Source organism: Sus scrofa, chromosome 7 (assembly GCF_000003025.6).
Source record: "Sus scrofa isolate TJ Tabasco breed Duroc chromosome 7, Sscrofa11.1, whole genome shotgun sequence".
NCBI lineage: Eukaryota > Metazoa > Chordata > Mammalia > Artiodactyla > Suidae > Sus > Sus scrofa.
Window position 1 is genome coordinate 15,509,599 of NC_010449.5, and position 24,777 is coordinate 15,534,375.

The 24,777-nt window shown below is 43.1% G+C and overlaps 2 protein-coding genes across 14 annotated transcripts in view; one reads left to right on the top strand and one right to left on the bottom strand.

The window, feature by feature from the left end:
- Window positions 1–24,777, top strand: part of LOC106504335 — a 68,434-nt gene that overhangs the window by 35,256 nt on the left and 8,401 nt on the right. The gene's annotated exons all lie outside the window — the stretch shown is intronic.
- The window catches only part of MBOAT1 (membrane bound O-acyltransferase domain containing 1), a 111,692-nt gene continuing 109,957 nt past the window's right edge, over window positions 23,043–24,777 (bottom strand). For all 6 annotated transcript variants that reach the window (XM_013977464.2, XM_005665613.3, XM_001928343.4 and 3 more), the window contains exon 13: window positions 23,043–24,746. In XM_013977464.2, coding sequence (XP_013832918.1) covers window positions 24,626–24,746 — 121 coding nt within the window. In that variant the 3' untranslated portion in view covers window positions 23,043–24,625. The remainder of the gene's footprint in view (window positions 24,747–24,777) is intronic.

Consider the following 24,777-nt stretch of genomic DNA (forward strand, 5'->3'; position numbering starts at 1 on the left):
TTCTACTTCACTTTTTTTTTTTTTTTTTTTTGTCTTTGCCATTTCTTGGGCCGCTCCCGTGGCATATGGAGGTTCTCAGGCTAGGGGTCTAATCGGAACTGTAGCCGCCAGCCTACGCCAGAGCCACAGCAACGCGGGATCCGAGCCGCAGCTGCAACCTACACCACAGCTCATAGCAACGCCAGATCGTTAACCCACTGAGCAAGGGCAGGGACCGAACCTGCAACCTCATGGTTCCTAGTCAGATTCGTTAACCACTGTGCCACGACGGGAACTCCTACTTCACTATTTTTTTTTTTTCCTCTGATTTCTTCCTTGCTACCTTTCGGGAAATTTAAATAGCTTTTGTTATTCTAACTTCTCGAGGTAAACGATGACCTCGTTTATTTTCAGATGTTGTTCTGGACAGATCCATACATTTTTAAGACTGTAAACTTTAAGCAGGGCTTGCACTTCATCCCTGGCATCTGTTCTATCAATAGCGGTAGTATCTTTGTGGTTTCTAGGCATAAGCCTCTATTTTATCTCTTTTTAAAAAACACTGAGTCTAATTTTATTTACACTGTATGATAACTCTAAACTGTTTCTTTCAAGCTATATGCATATATTAACTTAATAAAAAGGGGGTGGAGGGCTTTCAACTTGCCACTGGTTAGAGGACAGAGGGAAAAGATGGGCACCCTGCCTTGCTTTTCATTTGATCCCACCTTGAGTCTTGCTCTCCTACCCAAAGCCCATCAGCCCCGAGAGAACGTCCTCAGCAAGGCTTCCTCTCTCTCCCTTTTCCGAACTCTCACAGTATTTGATGCCCTTCTTACTCAGTCCTGACAGTTGCTAATAAACTGTCTTAGGGTGTTACTTCTTTCAAGCGTGTCTGTACTGTAAATTAGCCCACTGTGACAGGCAGAGGTTCTAGGCGTTTACGTGTATTTTGTCTCCCTCACCATGTGAGGTGCCAGACATGTGATAACACCAGATGCGGGGAGAGCAGGTGTAACTGATGCGGGGGGGGTGGCAGCCAGTGCTCCCCGCCTCTGCTCTCCACACTCACCTCGATCGCCTTTCCCAGAAGTGCAGCAGCTGCTGGTTGCTGTTAGGCTGCAAATCTGCTGCAGCCCCCCTCCCTGTTAAATGGGCTTGGCCTGTGTGCAGGACTTGCCACGCTGCTGAGAAGTTGTCCTGATGACAAAGGAGAGCTGGTCCCTGAGTACCGCAGACTCCTCTTCTTGGGTGGGACAATTCTTAGGGGGCCCACAGACTGTGCCCCATTTGCCCGCAGTGGTAAGCTGCTCATCAGGGCACCCTGAATTCATGTCTGTCCCTACTCTGTCCCACCTCCCCCTTCCAAACCCTCCCTGGTGTCACTTTTCAGACAAACTTGTATTATTCATGTGAAATCCCTTCTCAGGGAGGGTTTGCTTCTGAGAAGACACAGCCTAAACCATCCTCAGCCTTTGCCTTTCTAAAAGGGTCAGCCTCATTCAGAGATTAACAAGGCTTCAAAAACAAATTCTAACTGCAGTTATTCAAGCTGATAGCACAAGATGAATTTTTGATATAATTTTAGAAATGAACGTACTCAGTCTGGCGATAAACCCAAGAGGGTGGCCCCAGGGTACCAGTGCATCACTCAGGCATGTGTATCCACAGGAAAGTCACTCTGTTTTTTCAGATCTAACTTTAAAATGGATAGCAACAGCAGTTCCACTAACCCGGTATTCTTGGTTCGGAAAGCAAAGGAGAGAATGCCTGGGAGTAGGCTTTATGAACTGTCCATCATAAATAAAATGTGTGGTGAAATGGAATATCACATCTTTTCACAAGGGTCTGAAACCATTTTTGTAATTTTCTTTCTTTTCAGGGCAGCACCCACAGCATGGAGAGGTTCCCAGGCTAGAGGTCCAATTGGAGCTACAGCTGGTGGCCTACACCACAGCTACAGCAACACAGGATTCGAGCCACATCTCTAACCTACACCACAGCTCATGGCAACACCAGATCCTTAACCCACTGAGAGAGGCCAGGGATTGAACCTGCATCCTCATGGATACTAGTTAGGTTTGTTTCAACTAAGTCACGACAGGAACTCCCATTTTTGCAATGTACAGAAAACTAGTCACAAAAAAAGAAAAAGAGGGAAGCAGGGAAAGAGGAAGGAAGGAATAAACTTGCCCAAAGGATTCATTGCTTTCTAGTATTTTTCCCTCTGCTGGTCAGGCATAAACTCAGTCTATGAATTTCATCCCAGTGCCTTGTTTTGTTGCCACTGTGAAGGCTGACCTGGAAAGACAGATTCATTTGCTGCATTGCTCGTCCTGGTAATCCTAGGCCAGAAGAGGAAGATGCCCGTGACTCATTCACGGGTGTGAACAGGCCTATCGGACACACAGGGGAGTTTTAAATATTTGTGGAAAGGTTTAGCATGCTCCCTTCCAAGTTAGAAACCTGCCTTACTACCCCAACTATAATACTGGAATATCAGTGATGAAAGATGGAAAGATAATAGTAGAATAGATAGGATTTATTATTCAGGAAACAAAATCCTCCAAAGTTACAGGCCAGAAAATATTAGCCTAGACCAGCACAACCACAGGCAAGGAAGCTCATTCCTAGAAATAGAGAGATTCCTAAGAGGGTGAAGAAAAATATCGAATTGTAGGATGTTAGAAACAGAAGCAACCCTGCTGGTCAACTTGTTTGTTACTCACCTTTTACAGATGAGAAAATTGACATCCGAAGAGCTTACATAGCCCCATATCCCAACGACTTGATCGTTTCCACTGTATCATCATTTCAGAAATCTTAGCAGCTTCGGAATTCACATTATGGCCTAACTCCCTTTTAACCTCCACCACTCTGACTGGTACTCTACAGAAGAGGAAACAGAACTCCAACCTGGCTCGCTCTCTCCACGGTCACTCAGCAAGTGAGAAGCAGAAACATACTGTAAACCAAGTTACTTGGCCTCCAACACCTGTGCTCCTTTTGAGGCCATACATCCTCCTAGTGGTGTTTTTAGATAGAGGACCAGGCAGTATTTGTCTCTATAGGAAGAGTCATGAAATTCTGACCTTTACTCTGAAAGACCATCATTTACTGTTTCGAAGGAATACCAGAAGTTAAAGTGGCAATTGCTCAATATTCAGCGTGGGGAGCAAGGAGGGAGGGAGCAACGAAGGAAGGATAATGAATGCTTCAATTTATAATATAATGAGTTTCCTGCAATTATCAGAAATGTCCACTAGATGTCACTATTTCACACTACTTCTGCAAAGCCATCCCTGTAAAGAAATTTTGACCTTTGGACAGAGATGATTTTATCTCTTATAATGGAAAAAAGCTCAGTCATTTCTAATGTCTTTGGATTGCTTCCTTGTTTCTCTTAAATTTGCCTCAAGAGAGAATGCAAAAACATAGACTTTAATTAAGGCCTGAGACAATATCCTGATAGTGGGAGACATTAACCAAGACATTACCCACTCAAGGGGTTTCCAGGCTGTTCCAGGGCTAGAGACATTGCAGGAAGCCCTCATTTGCTGGGTTGTAGAGCTCCCATCAGCACTTTGTGGCAACTCTACCATGCTCACTGCTTCAGACTCAGAGAACCAGTAATTGAGCAACATGCAAAAGACAGCACATTGGGGTTTTAAATTGTGCTTTTTTCTTGAAATAGTTCTCACACTTTGTTTTACAAGACTGAGGCTCAAAGGACTATAGTGAGTTTATGTGTCATATACACATTTAATAGATATGCATACATCACACTCATAATTCAAATGAGGACTGTCCTGTGCTTATGGAGGCTTTTTTCCCAAGTATAATTGGAGTCAAATTTACAGATCATCATTTCAGGTTTTCATAAGTTTTAAAGCAGACTGCCATTGCATTAACCAGGCTCACAATTGCAACCTCAGCTATATTTAGCACAGAGAAACTTTTTTTTTTTGCTTTTTAGGGCTGCACTCCTGGCATATGGAGATTCCCAGGCTAGGGATCCAATCAGAGCTACAGCTAGTGGCCTACGCCATAGCCACAGCAAGGCCAGATCCGAACTGCATCTGCGACCTACACCACAGCTCACAGCAACACCAGATCCTTTACCCACTGAGTGAAGCCAGGGATCGAACCCTCAACCTCATGGTTCCTAGTTGGATTTGTTTCCGCTGTGCCACAACAGGAACTCCTTAACTATTTTTTCAGTTTAAACGTATTATTCATGAGGTCTGTTGATGGAAAATGTGGGGACTGCTGATTTTCAAGTTCCCAGCAAGTTTGGAAGTTTATGTACTTTATTAGGGTTCTCTACTGAGAGTCTTTCTTCTAATATTTTTTTAAAAAACTGAAATTGAGCCAATCATTAATGGCAGGTCAAGTCTGGCTACCCTAAGAAGACACTGAACTCATTCTGTTATAAAAAGCGAACGCTTTCTGCTTGGTCATTTTTGGAAGGTGGTGCCACTTTTTTAGACCAAAAGAGCGGTTTGGCTTGAAAGGCCCATATTTCATCCACAAACACATCTTACTTGGGGCTCAATGCAGTCACTGAGCAGGCAGTGAGTTAAAAGGCTCAGAGAAGCAGGTCTCGGCCTCCATAGGCTGATGGATTGTGAGATAAGTCAAAGTTATTTCTTACTAATAATAAAGAGACAAATGCAGCAATTTACTTTTTAAAAAAATTATGAGCCCCGGTTCCAGCTAAACCCCCATTGTGGCCTCACGAGTTTTCCTTCCTTGATGTGCTCACTGAAGCAGAATAGGAAGGGATGGAGGATTTAAGGGCTATAGGACAGGTTCACAAGTTCCAGCCTCCATAGGAAGCACGAGGCTTTTGTACACATGCATACCTATAAGAATAAGAAAAACTGTTTTGACTACAAAAGAGAAACGAGCAATAAAATATCAACAGATACTGGGCTTCTGGGTGCTTTATTCTTTTCATGTGTTGTAACATTTTCTGGAAGGAATATTTTTAATGAAGCAACGACCAAAGCCTGACAATTAGGGGTGTTTTTCAAAACTGGCACATTTATTCACAGAATAGTATGCAGCCATTAAAAACAACTTTTAGAAAGTTTATATAGTAAATGGCATTTCTGCAAAACCAAATATGGGGGACAGAATTCCTCTGAAATGCTGTATACAAAGATGAAAATAACAGAGTTCCCACTGTGCCTCAGCAGGTTAAGAACCCAACTAGTATGCATGAGAATACGAGTTCCATCCCTGGCCTTGCTGGTGCTGGGCTGGTGTTGCTGTGAGCTGTGGTGTAGGCAGCAGACCCAGCTTGGATCCTGTGTGGCTGTGGCGTAGGAAGACAGCTGCAGCTCTGCTTCAAGTATTCAGCTTCTAGCCTCGGAACTTCCATATGCCATGGGTGCGGTCCTAAAAAGAGGAAAAAAGAAAATAGCAGCTGACTCCAGGGAATGGAACACAAGCAGGGGGAATTACTTTTCTCTGTGTATTTTTTCTGCAGTGATCAGACAGGCACAAAACAAAAACCAGGCGATACCAAATCTGATGAGAATGTGGACGAAGATCTATTGATTCGCTGCAGGGCCAGGGGGAAACTTCCCAAGACCAGGTGGGGAATAGCAACAGCTTGGCAGGCTCGAAGTCCATTTCTTACAGTTCCTGCAACCCCACTTCCCCAGAGCCACCTTCTCAGCCACGTGTGCACAGGGAAACACAACAGACTGTTCACTCCAGCTTGGTTTATTCCCAGGGAAACCCTGAGAACAGCCTTAAGGTCTCTGATGGGCTGACTCCTATCCTCCCCAAAATCTCATGTTAGAGACCTAATCCCCCAGGACCTCAGAATATGACCATTTGGAAATAGCATTTTTTTTTTTCTTTTCAGGGCTGCATCCTTGGCATATGGAAGTTCCCAGGCTACGGATTGAATTGGAGCTGTAGCCAGCAGCCTACACCAATACCATGGCCACAGCAACATGGGATCTGAGCTGCGTCTGTGACCCATGCTTCAGTTCACAACAACACCAGATCCCTAACCGGCTAAGCAAGGCCAGGAATCGAACCTGAGTCCTCTCGGATGCTAGTCGGGTTCTTCACCTGCCAAGTCACAACAGGAACTCCAGAGTAGGGTCTTTAAAGAGGTAAAGTTAAAATGAAGTTACTGGGGCTGGGCTCCCATCCAGTATGACTGCTTTCCTTGTAAGAGGAGACTGGAACACAGACAGACACACATGAAGCCCATGTGAAGACGGAGGAGGTGGTGGGTCCACAAGGGGAGGAAAGAGGCCTCGAAAGACAGCAACCTGGGCAGTTCCCATTGTGGCTCAGCGGTAAAGAACCTGACTAGCATCCACGAGGACACAGGTTCAATCCCTGGCCTTGCTCACTGGGTTAAGGATCTGGCATTGCCATGAGCTGCGGTGTAGGTCACAGTCAAGGCTCGGATCCCACGTTGCTGTGGCTGTGGTGTAGGCCTGTGGCTGTAGCTCTGATTCGACCCCTAGCCTGGGAATTTCCATATACCTCAGTGCAGCCCTTAAAAGCCAAAAAATAAAAATAAAATTTTTAAGAAGACAGCAACCCGACCCACACCTTGATCTTGAACTTCTGGCCTCCAGACTGTGAGACGTCAAGTTTCTGTTGTTGAAACCAGATAAAGGCAGAGTCCATTAGCAAGGAATGATACAGCCTTGGTCATGCAGACGACAGAACCTCTCCCTACACAAAGCTGTAAAAGATGAAGAGCCCAGCAACATGGATTCTAGCGAGTAGACACCCCCAGAATGTGGTCAGCCATGCTGATCTTACCCCACCTGAACCCCAGTGACCAGAAGGGCTTGGTCCAGCACCATATTCAAGGGGAAGCCTGGATACTCGAGAACAAAGAAACATGGAGCTTTCGGTCATGACCAGGGCTGGATTTAGTTATGTTTCACTGAGACATGTTCATGACACCTAACAAAAATCAAAAGTTAAAAAATAAGAAAAATGGTATGATATTCTCCTTTGGAAAGAATTCTCTCTGCAATTACTTACAACAAAGTATTTATTTTAGAAAAGAAGTGCATGAGGATGGTTATATTTTTTCCCCTTTTTTTTTTTTTTTTTTTTTTTTTTTTAGGGCTGCACCTGCAACATATGGAAGTTCCCAGGCTGGGGGTCACATTGGAGCAGGAGCTGCTGGCCTATGCCACAGCAATGCCAGAGCCAAGCCATGTCTGTGACCTACACCACAGCTTATGGCAACACTGGATCTAAACACGGGGCCCGGAACTGCAAACCCAACTCACCTCCTCAAGCTGCCCCCTCCCTCACCCCAGAGAAATAATCCTGCCCAAGTGAGTAGAATTCATTCCTTCCCTCATTTGTTCACCAGCACTTGAGCCCAGTCCCCGTGTGAGTCAGCACCTTGCTAGGTATGAAGAAAACAGATGAAACACAACGTGGAGTTGTCTGACAGCTGGCAATCTGGTTGGGGAAGGACATGAAATCAAGTTGCTGGGCACGCAGGGTGGTGGTGGCATCTATGAGCGGGATCCAGAGGCAGTGGAGGAAAATGGCACAGAAAAGTAGAATTTTGTGCTTTTTTTTTTTTTTTTTTTTTTTTTTTGCTTTTTAGGACCACACCCATGGCATATGGATGTTCCCATGCTAGGGATGGAATTGGAGCTGCAGCCTACACCACAGCTCACAGCAACGGTGGATCCTTAACCCGCTGATCAAGGCCAGGGATCGAACCCTCATCCTCATGGATTCTAGTGAAGTTCATTACTACTGAGCCATGATGGGAACCCTAGCATTTTCTATTTTCCATTTCTATTTTCTCTGCTGGAAAGGTCTGTCTTTTTTGCTTTGGGAAGTGCGCCCTCGAAAAAGGCAGGTCTTTGGGCAGTGACAATAAAAGGTACAAAGTCACAGAGTCACAGATGTACCAGGCTACTGGGCCAGGGCTCCATGTAGGGTAGCTGCGTGGGAACCAGGCTGGTTAGGGTCGGCAGGGAAGAGAGTAGGGTTGCTGCTGTAGACATGAGGAGGTGACAGAAGCCCTTCCAAAGAGGGACAGGCACGATGGGCTGTCCGGGGAGATGCCATGACAGCAGCTTGGACAAAGGCAGGAGACTTGTCCCTGCTTCTGAGGCTTTTCTGGGCCAGTGCACCCAGAGACAGTTGCGACTCTGGACTGCAGCTGTAACCTCTGAAAAGTCGCTCTGCCGGCCAAACACAAGACAATGGACAGAAAGAAAGCCTGGAATGAATGGACGATTGTGCCTGGCAACTGCTTAGACCGTGTATATTTGAATGTCAAAAGTGCTTATTCCCTACAAATTGGCTTTGGGAACAAAAGAGGCCCTTTGATCCTCAGGACTGCGGGAATCCAGAAAGCCATAGAAAAAGTGCTGGACTATCAGGAAAAGCGTTCTCCATCTGCTTTCACTGGTGGGATCAGCACTTCTGGAAAAGCGGTGAGGCGGCCTAGAAGCCAACGTTATGCCAGGGCGCGTGGAGGCCAACTGGTCCCCAGAAACACAGCCAGCGCTCACCTGAACTTGTTCTCAAGCCTTCGAGGGGCAAGCCTCCTCCAAGGAACCCCCTCATTGAAAACTTGAGAGGGTTTCGCTCAGCCCATTTGTCCACAGTCCATGGAAGCAGCTCATGTACCTGTGAGGCGTACAGACCCTGCTGGAACGAGAGAATCTGCTGCTACCCTCAACTCTACAGAACACCTTCGCGGTGCCTCGATGTGTCACGAAACTCCCTGGGCCTTCATTTCCTCAGGAAGAGCGATAATAAGCCAGTGACTACTAAACAGGAGTGAGATAAGAGTACCCATTCCTAGGCACAACCCCAGCTGAACCAAAATATCAGGGGAGTGGGACCTTGGAGTCTGTGTATAACCTGATATCTGTTAAGGCGTCTATTCCCTACGTGTCCTCAAGGTCTCTTACTTGATGGGGTTTTTGGATTTCTAAGTACGGGAGCAACAGGAGGCAGAGCAGACCCCAACCCTCTGCCCAAGACTGTGGCCGGGAATTTGGGGGATTTTCCTAGGAGGCTGTGATCCCCTCTGGGAGTATCTTGCTCCAATCTCTGGTGTCCACTGCATTCTTCTCTTTGTGTCTGTCCTCTTCGCTCCTCCCAAAGCCAGCCCAAGCTGGAGCCAAGTCCCCCCTTGCTTAGGACAAAAGTGTCCCAAGCTATGGAAGTTAGAGATGAACCTTCCAGAACAGCCCAGCAACTCTTCTCCATCCTATTCCTAAAAGTCGCCCTGATCAGTCTCCCATCTGCGAATTCCCCTTCGCAGTTCCCCAAATTTCTACAGGCATCTCTTCTGCTTCCAAGCAGAGATGGCTAAACACCCCCCAAAGTTCTGTTCATTTTTTCCAGCAAAGCACCGTGTCCGTCAGGTCCCAAAAGACTAAGCCAAAGTCTAGGCCAACCTTTGCTTATTGCAAGGTGTATTGAGTATCATGTTCAGTTTAAGGTCTTCTGGGAGCACAAGCACCGATGAAAGCTTCCATGGACCTTCTCCTGGGCAGAGTGGAATGATTTGATGTGGTTGCCACCCCACCGGTTTGCCCCTTCTCCTGAGCCACAGAGGGTAAGAGCAAAGCAAGGTTTCCATCACCCTCTTGCTGCTCCCCTAGACAACGGCATTTTGTGGTCAACATATCTAGTCCCTCCCATGCCTCCCCACCCAGTCCTGCCTTTTTTAACAGGCTCCCCAAGGGACAGGACCAGCCCACCTGCATTCAGAAACCACTGGACTAGGTGAGTTGTAGAGTTGCTTTCAGCTTTAAAATTCTTCGATGGAGCTTTGCGCTAAGGCACAAAGGGATCAGCAGCATCTTGGGAGCCCTAGGATGCTCCCAAGGCCCAGCACAGTGGGTTAAGAATGTGGCATTGCTGCAGCTTGGATCTTGAACCCTGGCGCAGGAACTCCAAATGCCTAGGGGCGACCAATAAAATAAAATTCTTCGTTAAAGGATTTCTGCATCAGGAGGCAAGATGGACCTCAGAATCAGCCAGACCTGGATCCAAGCCCCAGCTCATCAGCAACAAGCTGGGTGACTTTGGGCAAGTGACGTAGTCTCTGAGCCCTGGCTTCCTCATTGGCAAACAGAGGATATTAATACCAAGTTCCCAGACTGCATTAAGTAATACATGTAAAAGGAATTGCCAATAACTACTGTTTTTTTTTTGTTTTGTTTTGTTTTTCCTTTTTGCCTAAAGGAGGTAGCCTTACATAAATTCAGGGAGTTAGACAAAGCTCAGGTGAGCTGGGCCTTCTCTCAACTGGAGATCATTCACTGAGCCTGTGAACCTTCACTAAAGATCTTTCCAGAGGCGAGGTTAACTACCTTACTACCTCTGTGGGCAACTGTGGAAGACAGCCTGCTCCTTTGGGTGGCCACTGCATTAACTGGTCTGATTTGCTGCAATATGAGCATCCAGCTGGAGGATAAGGGCAGGCTTAACTTATCCTGGACATGAGGCTGGTGAGCAGTAGCGTCCAGGCACCCGTGAAATGGTGTAACCCGAAACTTAGAGGAAAACAAAGATACAGCAACCGAACACAGTGTAATTCTCAGTGCTGGGATTCTCCCTGGCACTCCTGCAACACAGGCTCTGGATCTTGTCTTTCTGGTCACACTGGGAGCTCTTTGAGGGCAGAGAATGGGTCTTCAGCCTCTTTTACCTGCAGTGCCTGACAAAACTCCAGTCCTTTCGACAACATTGGATAAATAAGTGAATGCATTAACGGATGGATAGATCGGGGGTTTCAGACTCTCTAAACTGACTGCCTTTGTGGTTATTTCACATAATGTGCTTTCAGAATTCCCTGAAAAATCCATGCCTTCATTTCAAAACCTCATTCGGAAAAGCAGAAAAGATGTTTGCCAGCACAAAAGTGCTTCCATCAAAACTGTCAAATGCATCGGTACATTAATGCATCCAGTCCCTCATTCATTCAACAAACATTTACTGAATCTTCAGTACATGCCAGGCGCTGTGCCAAGGCTGGAGGCAAGAAGAGAAATAAGATGTGGTCTCTCTCAAGCCATTGATCACTTTTTAAACTTCCTATTGTGGTGGTACTGTGCAGCCAGGGTGGAGAAAGCCTGTCCAGAAGGGTCATTTGCTCACCGTCCTGAGCCAGAACAGTAAAGGGGGGGGGGGACCCCCAGCTAAGCTCTGGGACCACCCACCAGCTCCTTTTTGCTCCTCCTAATTTCTACCTTTTTCTCTCTTAACCTGTCAGAATCTCAGATTTACTGCTTTTTGCAACTTCTGAATAATGTCCCTGTTCTTATGGTAGCCTTAAAACTAAAACAGTATATTTTAATGAAAGATTCTTTATTTGAAATATAGTTGAATTACATTGTTATAATTTATGCCCTTATAGCAAAGTGTCAGTCATACATACATTCTTTTTTAAAAAAATATCTTTCTGGAGTTCCCGTCGTGGTGCAGTGGTTAACAAATCTGACTAGGAACCATGAGGTTGCGGGTTCGGTCCCTGCCCTTGCTCAGTGGGTTAATGATCCGGCGTTGCCGTGAGCTGTGGTGTAGGTTGCAGACGCGTCTCGGATCCCGCGTTGCTGTGGCTCTGGCGTAGGCCAGTGGCTACAGCTCTGATTGGACCCCTAGCCTGGGAACCTCCATATGCCGCGGGAGCGGCCCAAGAAGTGACAAAAAGACCAAAAAAAAAAAAAAAAATCTTTCCATATTTTCCTTGCAGAACATTGAATATAGTTCCCTGAGCTATACAGTAGGACCTTGTTTATCTATTTAGATATAATAGTTTGCATCTGCTAACCCCAAACTCCCACTCCATCCCTTTCCCAGCCTCCACCTTGGTGACCACAAGTTTGCTCTCTCTCTGCGAGTCTGTCTGTTTCAAAAAAGTTCATTTGTGTCATATTTTAGATTCCTATATGTAAGTGATACTGTATGGTATTTGTCTTTCTCTTTCTGACTTGATTTAGTTTGGTAATCTCTAGGTCCATCCATGTTGCTGCAAATGGTGGTGTTTTTCTATGGCTGAGCTGAGTGTAGTATTCCTCTGTGTGTGTGTGTATTTTCCATTCCTCTGTCCATAGACATTTACATTGTTTCCATGCCTTGTCTGTTGTGAATAGTACTGCAATGAACATAGGGGTCAATGTATCTTTTTTAATAATACATTGGAACAAATATATGCCCAGGAGTGGGATTTCTGGATCATAAGGAAACTCTTTTTTGGTTTTTAAGGAACTCTATACTGTTTTCCATAGTGGCCACACCAACTTACATTCCCATCAGCAGCGTAGGAGGGTTCCCTTTTGTCCACACCCTCTCCAGTGTTTGTTATTTGTAGATTTGTTAATGATGGCCATTATGACCTATGTGAGGCGGTACCTCACTGTAATATTCAATTGCATTTCTCTAATAATTAGCAATTTCGAGCATCTTTTCTTGTGCCTGTTGGTCCATCTGTATGTCTTCTTTGGAGAAATGTTCATTTAGTTCTTCTGCCCATTTCTCAATTGGGTTATTTGGTTTTTTGTCTTTGAGTTACATGAGCTGTTTGTTTGTTTTGGAAATTAAGCCCCTGTCAGTCACACTGTTTGTAAATATTTTCTCCCATTCAATAGGCTGTTTAATGAAAGATTCTTCAAATTCGAGTGCTATACAATTTTCAAAAGTTTCAAACATATCATTTCATATAATCCCATGATAACCCTTTTCCCCATTCCCAATGCATTGCCCCTTCCCTTTCTCTCTCCTCACTGGTTACTCATTTGTTCTCCACCATTTGTGAATCACTAGTTTATTTTTTAGGTTCTATATATGTGATCTCATATATGATATTTGTATTTCTCTGACTTATTTCACTTAGCACAGTGCCCTCCAAGTCTGTCCATTTTACTGCAAATGACAAGTTTTTGTTCTTTATGGCTGAATAGTATTCCATTGTATAAATACATTTCTTCATCATTTTTAAGGCTGAATAGTATTGCATTGTATATATATACTTCTTTATCCATTTATCTATTGGACACCTAGGTTGCTTCTTACCTTGGCAGTTGAAAGTAATGCTGCTATAAACACTAGAGTGCATGTATCTTTTTAAATCAGTATTTTTGTTTTCTTGGATGTATATCTAGCGGTGGAAATGTTGGTTATAGCATAGTTCTATTACTGGGTTTTTGAGAAACCGCCATACTGTTTCCCACAGTGGCTGCACCAATTTACATTCCCATGAACCATGTACAGGATTCCCTTTTCACCATATCCTTGCAAACATTTGTTATTTGTGATTTTTTTAAACATTTGTATTTTGATATTTTAGTTTTTATTTTATACTGTAGTATCATTGATTTACAATGTGGTGTTGCAGGTGTATAGCAAAGTGATTCAGTTATACGTATACATATATCCATTCTTTCTCAGATTCTTTTGCCATATAGGTTATCGTAGAATATTAAGTTCCCTGTGCTCTACAGTAGGTCCTTGCTGTCTTATGTGTAGCAGTGTGCATATGATAATCCCAAACTCCTAATTTATCCCTCCTCCCATTGTGTTTCCCCTTTGGTAACCACAAGTATGTTTTTGAGGTCTCTGAGTCTGTTTGTTTTGTAAATAAGTTCATTTGTGTCATTTTTTATAATTCCACATATAACGATATCATATGATATGTCTTTCTCTGACCTCACTTAGTATGATAATCTCTAGGTCCAACCATGTTGCTGCAGATGGCATTATTTCATTCTTTTTTAATGGCCGAGTATTACCTCATTGTGTATATGTACCGTATTTTCCTTATCCATTCCTCTGTTGATGGACATGAAGGTTCCTTCCAGGTCTTGGCTATGGTAAGTAGTGCTGTGATGAACACTGGGGTGCATGTATCTTTTCAAATTGTGCTTTTGTCCAAGTATATGCAGGGGAGTGGGATTGCTGGATCATATGGTAGTTCAATTTCTAGTTTTTTTGAGGAAACTCCATACTGTTCTCCATGGTGGTTATACTACTAGACATTCCCATCAACAGTGTAAGAGGGTTCCTTTTCTCCATACCCTCTCCAGCATTTATTGTTTGTAGACTTTTTGATGATAGCCATTATGACTGGTTTGAGGTGAAACCTGTTGTATTTTTGATTTGCATTTCTCAATAATCAGTGATGTGGAGCGTCTTTTCATTGGCCTTTTGGCTGTCCATGTGTCTACTTTGGAGAGATGTTTATTTAGATCTTTTGCCCATTTTTTAAAATTGGATTGTTTGTTGATGTAGAGCTCTATGAGATGTTTGTATATTTTGGATATTAATCCCTTGTTGTTTACAAATATTTTCTCCTAATTTACGGCTTGTCTTTTAATTTTGTTTATGGTTTAGTTTGCTGTGCAAAAGCTTTTAAGTTTAAATAGGTTCCATTTGTTTGTTTATGTTTTTATTTTTATTACTCTAAGAGGTGGAATCCAAAAAATTATTGCTGCAAAGAGTGTTTTGCCTGTGTTTTCCTCTAGGAATCTTATAGTATCTGGCCTTAGGTTTAGGTCTTCAATCCATGTTGAATGTATTTTGATGTATGGTGTAAAGAATGGTGTAATTTCATTCTTTGACATGGAGCTGTCCAGTTTTCCCAGCACTGCTTATTGAAGAGACTGTCCTTTCTTCATTGTATTTTCTTGCATCCTTAGCCATAGATTAATTGCCCATAGGTCCATTGGTTTATTTCTAGGCTTTCTATCCAGTTCCATTAATCTATATTTCTATATTTGTCCCATTACCATACTGTTTTAATTACTGTAACTTTGTAGTATCATCTGAAGTCAGGGAGCCTGATTCCTTCAGCTCCGTTTTCTTTCTCAGGATTGTTTTGGCTATTCAGGGCCCTTTGTGTTACCATACAAATTTTTAAAATTTCTGTTTTAGCTCTGTGAAAAATGCCTTTGGAAATTTGATAGGGATTACTTTGAATTGGTAGATTGCCTTGGTAGTAGAGCCTTTTTTTTTTTTTCTGTCTTTTTAGGACCACACTGATAACATATGGAAGTTCTCAGGCTAGGGGTCAATCAGAGCTGCAGCTGCCAGCCTACACCTCAGCCACAGCAATGTGGGATCTGGGCCATGTCTGTGACCTACACACAGCTCACAGCAACACCAGATCCCTAACCACTGAGCAAGGCCAAGGATCGAACCCACATCTTCACGGATACTAGTTGGGTTTGTTTACCACTGAGCCATGATGGGAACTCAAGTACAGTCATTTTGACAATATTGATTTTTTCCATCTGTTTGTGTCATCTTTGATTTCTTTCCTCAGAGACTTTTATAGTTTTCAGAGAACAGGTCTTTAGCCTTCCTAGGTAGATTTTATTCCTAGCTAGGTATTTTATTCTCTTTAATGTGATGGTAAATGAGATTGTTTCCTTAATTTCACTTTTTGATCTTTCATTATTAGTGTATAGGAATGCAAGAGATTGCTGTATGTTAAGTTTTTTTCCTGCAGTGAGCTCTAGTAGTTTTCTCTTAGCATCTTCAGGATTTTCTATGTATAGTATCATGTCATCTACAAACAGTGGTAGTTTTACTTCTTCTTTTCCAATTGGGATTCCTTTATTTCTTTTTCTTCACTGATCAATGTGGCTAGGACTTCTAAAACTGTGTTGAATAAAAGTGGAGAAAGTGGATATCCTTGTATTGTTCCTGATCTTAGAAGAAATTCTTTCAGCTTTTCACCATTGAGAATGGTGTTAGTTGTGGTTTTGTTATATATGGCCTTTATTATGTTGAGGTAGGGTCCCTCTATGCCACTTTCTGGAAAGTTTTTACCACAAATGGTGTTGAATTTTGTCAAAAGCTTTTTCTACATCTATTGAGATGACTATATGGGTTTAACTCTTCAGTTTGTTAATGTGGTATACCACACAGATTGACTTAAGGATACTGAAGAATCCTTGCATCCCTGGGATAAACCCCACTTGATCATAATGTATGACCCCTTTCCTGTATTGTTGGATTCGTTTTGCTAGTATTGAGGACTTTTGCATCTATATTCATCAGTGATATTGGCCTTTAATATTATTTTTTTATGGTATCTTTGTCTGGTTTTGGTATCAAGGTGATGGTGCCTCATAGAATGAATTCAGAAGTATTCTTTCCTCTGCAGTTCTTTGGAAGAGTTTAGGAAGGATGGGGATTAACTCATCTCTAAATGTTTGATAGAATTCACCTGTGAAGCCATCTGGCACTGGTCTTTTGTTTGGAAGTTTTTAAATTCATAGTTACAATTTCAATACTCATGGTTGGTCTGTTCATATTTTCTGTTTCTTCCTGGTCAGTCTTGGAAGAGTGTATCTTTCTAAGAATTGGTCCATTTCTTCTAGGTTGTCCATTTATTGGCATATAGTTGCTTCTAGTAGCCTCTTAAGGTCCTTTGTATTTCTGTCATGTCTGTTGTAACTTCTTTTTCATTTCTAATTTTATTGGAGCCCTCTTCTTTTTTCCTTGATGAGTCTGGCTAAAGGTTTATCAATTTTGTTCATCTTTTCAAAGAAGCAGCTTTTAGTTTCATTGATTATATTTCTATTGTTATCTTTGTCTTCATTTCATTTGTCTGCTCTGACCGTTATGATTTCTTTCCTTCTACTAACTCGTGGTTTTTGTTTATTCTTCTTTCTCTAGTTGCTTGAGGTGTAAATTAAAGTTTGAGGGTTTTTTTTTTGTTTCCTGAGGGCAAGATTGTATTGCTATAAACTTCCCTCTTAGAACTGCTTTTGCTGTGTTGCATAGGCTTTGGATCATTGTGTTTTATTGTCATTTGTCTCTAGATTTTTTTTTTAATTTTTCATTTGATTTCTTCAGTTGTTTAGTAACATTGTTTAGTCTTCATGTGTTAGTGTTTTGTTACAGTTTTTTTTTTTTCTCATAGTTGATTTCTGATCTCACAATGTTGTGGTCAAAAAAGATTCTTAGTATGATTTCAATTTTCTTAAATTTACTGAGGCTTGCTTTGTGGCACAGCATGTGATCTATCCTGGAGAATGTTCCATGTACATTGAGAAGAATGTGTATTCTCCTCCTTTCAGATGGAATGTTCTATAAATATCTGTAAGTCCATCTGGTCTAATGTCATTTAAGGTCACTATTACTTATTGATTTTCTGTCTGGATGATCTACCCACTGATGTATGTGGGGTGTTAAAGTTCCCCACTATTACCGTTCTGCCTATATTTCTCCTTTTATGACTGTTAGGAGCACCTCAGTATATGAGGTAAATGCTATGTTGGGTGCATATATATTTACAAATGTTTTATTTTCTTCTCTTTGATCATTATGTAGTGTCTTTGTTTCTTATAATCATCTTTAAAGTCTATTTTGTCTATGAGTATTGCTCTTCCAGTTTTCTTTTGATTTCCATTTGCCTGGAATACCTTTTTCCATCCCCTCACTTTCAGTCTATATGTGTCCCTAGATCTAAAGTGGGTCTTTTACAGGCAGCATATATTTGGGTCTTGTTTTTATATCCTTTCAGCCAGTCTTTTGGTTAGGTCATTTAATACATTTACATTTAAGGTAATTATTGATCTGTACTTATTGCTATTTTCTGAATTATTTTGAATGTATTTTGTAGGCCTTTTTTCTTCCTCTTTTGTTCTCTTCTTTGGTGATTTGATGACTGTTTTTACCATTGTGTTTGGATTGCTTTGTGTTGTGTGTACATCATAAATTTTTGGTTTACAGTTACTGTTCATATATATCACATATATATTGTATATATACATGATTATTTGAAATTTCTGGACATTTAATTTCAAATGTACTTCCAATATCCTGCATTTGTACTCTCCTCTTTTGAAAATTGCTGCTTTTGATTTCATTGTGTGGCTGATTTCCTACATTTACTGTATGTTTGCCTTTGTCAGTGGGGTTTCCCATTCATAATTTTCTTGTTTCTAGTTGTGGCCTTTTCTTTTCTGCAAGGAGAATTCCTTTAGCATTTGTTGTGAAGCTGATTTGGTGGTGCTGAATTCTCTTAGCTTTGGCTTGTCTGTAAAGCTTTTGAATTCTCCATCAAATCTAAATGAGAGCCTTGCTGGGGAGAGTACTCTCAGTTGAGGTTTTTTCCCTTTCATTACTTTAAATATATCGTGCCACTCTCTTTTGGCCTGTAGAGTTTCTGCTGAAAAATCAGCTGATAACCTATGAGGATTCCCTTGTATGCTGTTTGTTGCTTTCCCTTTGTTGCTTTTAATATTTTCTTTTTGACTTTAACATTGTCAGTTTGATTGACATCACTCAGTGTGTTCCTCCTTGGGTTTATCCTGTATGGCACTCTGTGCTTCTTGGACTTGAGTGTTTCTTTTCCCATGTTAGGGACATTTTGGGCTATAATCTCTTCAAACATTTTCTCAGGCTCTGTCTCTCTTCTCCTTCAGGGACCCCATAATGTGAAAATGTGTGTGTTCAGTGTTGTCCCAGATGTCTCTGAGACTATCCTCATTTCTTTTATTTTTCTTTTTTTCTTTATTCTGTTCTGTGGTAGTAATCTCCACCACTCTTGTCTTCCAACTCACTTATTCATTCTTCTGCCTCATTTATTTTATTGATTCCTTCCAGTTTATTTTTCAAATCAGTTATTGCATTGCATTCTTTAAATGTTTTGGCTCTTTGTTAAACATTTTTTATTCTTCTTAGTCTGCACTGTCATTCTTTTTCTGAGATCTTGGATCACCTTTACTGTCATTACTCTAAATTCTTTTTCAGGTAGATTTTCTATCTCTACTTCACTTAGTAGTTCTTCTGGGTTTTTATCTTGTTCCTTTGTCTGGAACATGTTTTTCTGCATTATCATTGCCTAACTTTGTGTTTGGTCTCCTTTATGCAGGCTTCAAGACTGTACTTCTCTTGCTTCTGGTGTCTGTCCCCTGGTGGGTGAGGTTGGTCCAGGGACTTGTGCCAGCTTCTGATGCCTTCTCATGGTGTGGGGGGGGAAGTAGGAACTGAATTTTGTCCCTCTGGTGGCATGGCTGTGTCAAGTGATGTGTTTAGAGGTGGCTGTGTGCTGACTGCAACTTTAGGAAGCTTGTCCACTGATACATGGGGCTGTATTCTCACCTTACTGGTTGTTTGACCTGAGGGTGTCCAAACACTGGGTGGGGGTGTGTGTGTGCTGTAGGCTGTTGGGGTGGAGCCAGTCTCAGTGCCAAAATGGCCACATCCAGGGGAGCTCACATCAGTCAGTATTTCTGGGGCTTCTGCCACCAGTGCCCTGAGCCACAGCCAAATACCCCTCCCCAGGACCTTCTAAGACCCACAGCTATGTCTAACCCAGGCTCCTATGGAGTCACTGCTTTGCCCTGGTTCTAGTGCTTGTGTGTGCCCTCTAAGAGTAGAGCCCTTTTCACCCAGTGCTGAGGACCTCCTGTACTCAAGATCCACTGTCCTTCAAAGTCAAATGCTCTTGGGGCCCCTCCTTCTAATGCCAGAATCCCAGCTGGGGAGCCCTGACCCAGGGCTCAGAACTCTCGCTTTCTGTGGGAAAACCTCTGTGATATAATTATTTTCCAGTTTGAGGGTCACCCATGTGATGAATATGAGATTTGCTTATATCACAAAAGTGCCCCTCCAACTGTCTTGCTGTGCATTCTTGTCTTTGGATGTAAAAATACCTGTTGTGGGGAGTTCCCGTCATTGCATAGTGGTTAACGAATCTGACTAGGAACCATGAGGTTGCAGGTTCGGTCCCTGCCCTTGCTCAGTGGGTTAATGATCCGGCGTTGCCGTGAGCTGTGGTGTGGGTTGCAGACCTGGCTCAGATCCTGCGTTGCTGTGGCTCTGGCGTAGGCTGGTGGCTATGGCTCCGATTAGACCCCTAGCCTGGGAACCTCCATATGCCGTGGGAGCGGCCCAAGAAATAGCAAAAAAAAGACCAAAAAAAAAAAAAATACCCGTTGTGGTAGGTTCCAGTCTACTTTGTTAATGGTTGTTCATCAGTTAGTTGTTATTTTGGTGTTTTCAAGAGAGGAGGTAACTTTAAGTCCTTCTATTGTGCCATCTTGTCCAGAATCAAGGGGTTGCTTTTACTTTGGATGCTTGCTGCCTCTTCACTCAACCTGTGCTAGCTGTTATCCCCTTGATATGGGGGATACATAGGTGTATTGGCCCTTGCATGCTCCTAGAATGGCAGCAGGCATAGTGCTTGGTGCCTGCTCCCGGGTCTTATAGCTGTGGCAGCAGCCTGTGCCTGCCTCTGGAGTCTAGGATGGCAGTGTTGGCTCACACCATCCCCAGAGCTCCTGTAGGCAGTGTCCTGCTGCCTGAGAGCACTCAGGGAAGAAGCTTTTGTGGAGGTCCTGCTCTTCACCTCATACACCCCCTAACAATGATTACTTGCCTCTCTGGTGGGCCCAGGCTTTATTCAAGTACACTCTCAGTTGCTGCACTCCATCCCCACAGGATGTCTCTGCATAGTCAACCCTGATCCTCTTCCTGAGTCTGACCTCTGAAGCCTTAGCTTCAGCACTCAGCCCCTGCTTGCAGTGACAGACAAGAGTGTATCAGGCTGGGGAGCACAGGGCAGTGGTGCCAATTATCTGTGTAGATCATACTGCTCTGTGGCTCTGAAGTGCCCCCTCCATCCAAGCTGATCTCTGCCTCAGTGAGGAGACTTCCCAGGGTTTGGGGACCTTTCCTCCCTGGGGTGCAAGTCCCATCCTAATTCCCCCCTCTATCTCTTTTTCTTTTGTCCTATCTGGCTACATGGAGGTTTTCTTGCCCTTTTGGAAGTCTGAGGTCTTGTGCCAGCATTCAATAGATGTTCTGTGTGAATTATTTTGCTTGTACATGTTTTTTTTAATATATCTGTTGGAGGACATGAGCTCCACGTCCTATTGTCCTACCCCTTTGCTGTCATCTTCCAGTTTTCCTCAGGATTCTGGAGGCTCTGGAGCGAGTGGGATGTCTCAGCTGGTCTTATCCTGATCACCAGAAACTCAAGAAGAGGAGAAAAAATAGTTTCCCCTCTACTCTTTTTAGTGAGTGCTTGGCTGAGACCCCTTTTTCTCTAGGGCACCTCATAAGTGGAAAAGCTTATCCAGGTTAAAAGTTCTTGATGTGGCTGCTCTGATTCAAGATTATCTCAGATAAGGTTAACCTGCTTGTTCAGCCTCCAAACAAAATATTATTCACCTGATACGCTAGGCCCAATTCAGCTTCAGTCTGATGATGAACCAGTCCCATTTCTTTTATTATTTGTGTTATTTTTGACGATGGCCATTTCTGACCAGTGGGAGGTGATGTCTTATTGTGGTTTTGATTTGCATTTCTCTGATGATTAGCAGTGTTGAGCTAAAATAGACTATTTTAGATTTGGCTTTTTTTTTTTTTTTTTCTTTTAGGGCCACACCCACAGCACATGGAGTTTCCCAGGCTAGGGGTCTAATCAGAGCTACAGCTCCTGGCCTATGCCACAGCCACAGCAATGCCAGATCTGAGCCGCATCTGCGACCTACATCACAGCTCACAGCAACACCGGATCCTTAACTCACTGAGAGAGGCCAGGGATCGAACCTGCCACCTCATGGTTCCTAGTTGGATTCATTTCTGCTGCACCACAATGGGAACTCCGAGATTTGGCCTTTTCAAAAACAAACCTATAAAATATTTCTTTTAAAGTGAAAGCTCATCAACCCAATACATATTAATTAAATGCATATTAGGGAAACTAGGAAAAGTAAGGCAATGGAAACAGTCCCAATCTTCTGGCTAAACTTTGGTCCTAAATTAAAACTTTGTGTTATGGGTAAATGTTCTCAGGGAAAGAGGTACTAATGATTCTTCTAGGTGTTGTCTTTTTAGTAGTGAATAAGTTTTCATCACACGAAAAATGCGTCCCAGGACATGGCACTGTCTGATAGAGATTCTATAAGCCCAAATTTCACAGGCTTGACTTCTGTTCCATCCTATAATGAGTACTAATTCTGGGTGCTCACTTAGGGACCAGTCATCCCCCTTGGCCCAGGACTGAGGGGGGTTGGCAGGGTCCTCCAAAGCGGGACTGGTCTCTTAGTGATGACCTCTCCTCTCGCCACCAAAGTTGTTCTTTCAGAAATGAAGATGTTTAAATACAGCTAAACACAGACATAAGTCATACTGCAAGTCCAAAGATTTCACTGTGGTAATGGACTAGTCCACACACTCCCTGCCAATCCCCACTGGTGATAGATACCATTTTTGCTGGTGTGAAAAGATGGGTATTTTTCTTGGTCTTGCACCTCAAAATACTTTTATTGGAAACAGACCCTGACAGATTTTAGACACTTACATTCTTTCCCCCGAGCCACTATGTAATACTCCTCCCAGCACAGCAAAGTAGGGTTGCCACCAGGTTACCTGGTCATACTGGGGTGAGCTGCCTCCACTGGGCCCAAATGTACTTCCATTTTTTTTTTTTTCGGTCTTTTTAGGGCGACATCCACAGCATATGGAGGTTCCCAGGCTAGGGGTCTAATGAGATCTGTACCTGCAGGCCACAGCCACAGCAACGCCAGATCCAAGCTGCATCTGCGACCTACACCACAGCTCACAGCAACGCTGGATTCTTAACCCACTGAGAGAGGCCAGGGATCGGACCCGCAACCTCATGGGTCCTAGTCGGATTTGTTTCTGTTGCGCCAGGATGGGAACTCCCAAGTGTGCTACTTCTTAACATGGATTGTGTCATGTAAGCACCAGAGCACAGGTTGTGGCACTTTCCCCCAGCATCAGGACCACAGAAACTCTCTAAGGGACAAGCACATCATTTCACATCTCATTGTCCAAAGAGAAGCACCAACAGGATACCCCGTGGAAAGATCCACAGCCAGTAGCTTTCCTGGGAGACCCCCTTAGGTTCAAATCTCAGCTTGACCGTCAAGTCCGCGACCTTGGGGCAGTTAGAAACTGTCTTCCTGATCCTTTTTCCTTATCTGTAAAAGGAGATTAATTCTTGCGCTGTTAGGAATGAAGATCAGGAATCAAACCAAAAACCAAAACATCCAAGTGCCTGACACAGAGTACTAATTTGAAAATAGGACACTCCAACTGTAAACAAGTAAAAACTTCAGTCTGTTCTCATTTGTGAAAACACAGGCACACACACATGCTTCATCATGGCAAGTCTCTACTGACACAAAGAGCAGATCTTTCCAGAAATACTTCCTTTATATAGAAATATTTAGTTTATATAGTATTCATTTAGTAAGAAACTATTTTTGACCATCTGATTTGAACAAATGCTCCCCTCCCAAGGTATTTGATTGAAGGTATAACAATGTAGCATATATTTTATTATCATTACTGTCATTTTCCCTATTTAATACCACATTTACTTCTCTCCCATAGAACATCACCCAATAAAAGTTCCCACTAGGAGCCACAGCACATTCATTACAAAGAGAAAAGAAAATTCTTTCAATTTCTGCTTTCCAACAGGATGATTCAACTAAAGCACAGTCAGATTTAATCAGCTATGAAACTGAAAGTATGGAAACCAGCCCAAGGGTACATCACAGCTGTGATTCTGATCACCTCCATGAAGTGAGGGAAGAAAAATATCTGCTGCTCCTTCCCAAACTTCAAGAGAGATTTTAGATTGATTTAAAAATTATTTTTTTGTTGTTTTAGGGCCATATTCACAGCATATGGAAATTTCCAGGCTGGGGTCAAATCAGCTACAGCTGCCGGCATACACCACAGCCACAGCCAATAGAGGATCCGAGCCACATCTGTGACCTACACCACAGCTCACAGCAACACTGAACCCACATCCTCATGGATACTAGTCAGCTTTGTTACTGCTGAGCCACGGCAGGAACTCCTAAAAAATTTTATTTAAAAAAAAGATATTCCACTGCCTTAATGATATGAAATTTGGGTATTTTCCCAGGCATTTGCCTATCCCTGGGCAAGCAGAAGGCATGTGTGCAGCGGAAAACAGTCCCTCTGAGACTCGTGGTACACGTGGACAGGAGACACTCTGATTTCCGACCTTGGCTCATTTCGAAGAAGGGTCACAATCCGGGGAGGCGGTGGCAGCAGGTGGAGAACTCAGCTGACTCCAGGGCACAATGCCTGACCTTCAGTCCATTCGAGTGTCCGTTCACAGTCCTCCTGGCTCATGGACCTTTCAGCATTATAAAAAGCTCCCTCCACACCGCCCCTGCCTGTAGTCTGCTGAGTTAGTTATTGTGTTTGAAAAAAAAATGTCACAAGTCAAAAAATCAGGGGCTTCCCAAGGAATAGCCATCTTGGGGTATGTTCTGGAAGTCACGTCATCTCAGCTTCATCTTCTGATTTCTGAGGCATAAGCCCAGCTTCCCAACATCCAGATTTCACTGGCTGGAAATGATGCCAGAAAAGCTGACCCTGCTGCCCTGAACGCACTGTCTCTGTGGTTCCAGCACATTCTCCAGACCACTCAAGTGTCCTATAATATATTAAATCAACTGGATGGGGCTGATTTAATGGTACAAAAAGGCTTTATAAAAATATTCCCTGCACTTCAAAAATAAACAAAAAAAAGATGCATGTAAACATCACCTCTAAGTCACTGGAGAACTCTGGCATCTTTTCATCTCACCTGCCCAATGAGTGGCAGTCTTAGGCACTCAGCATGTTTTTGGAGGTATCAATCTGTTTTTTTCTTAGAGTTCAGAGTCGGAGGCCGCCTTTGAGTATGAGCTTGTGGTTTGATTGGCAGGAATAGTATGATCAGGAGACTGATGATGTGTAAGTAAAAGTACATGGACCTAGGAATAAAAATACACAAATTATATTTCA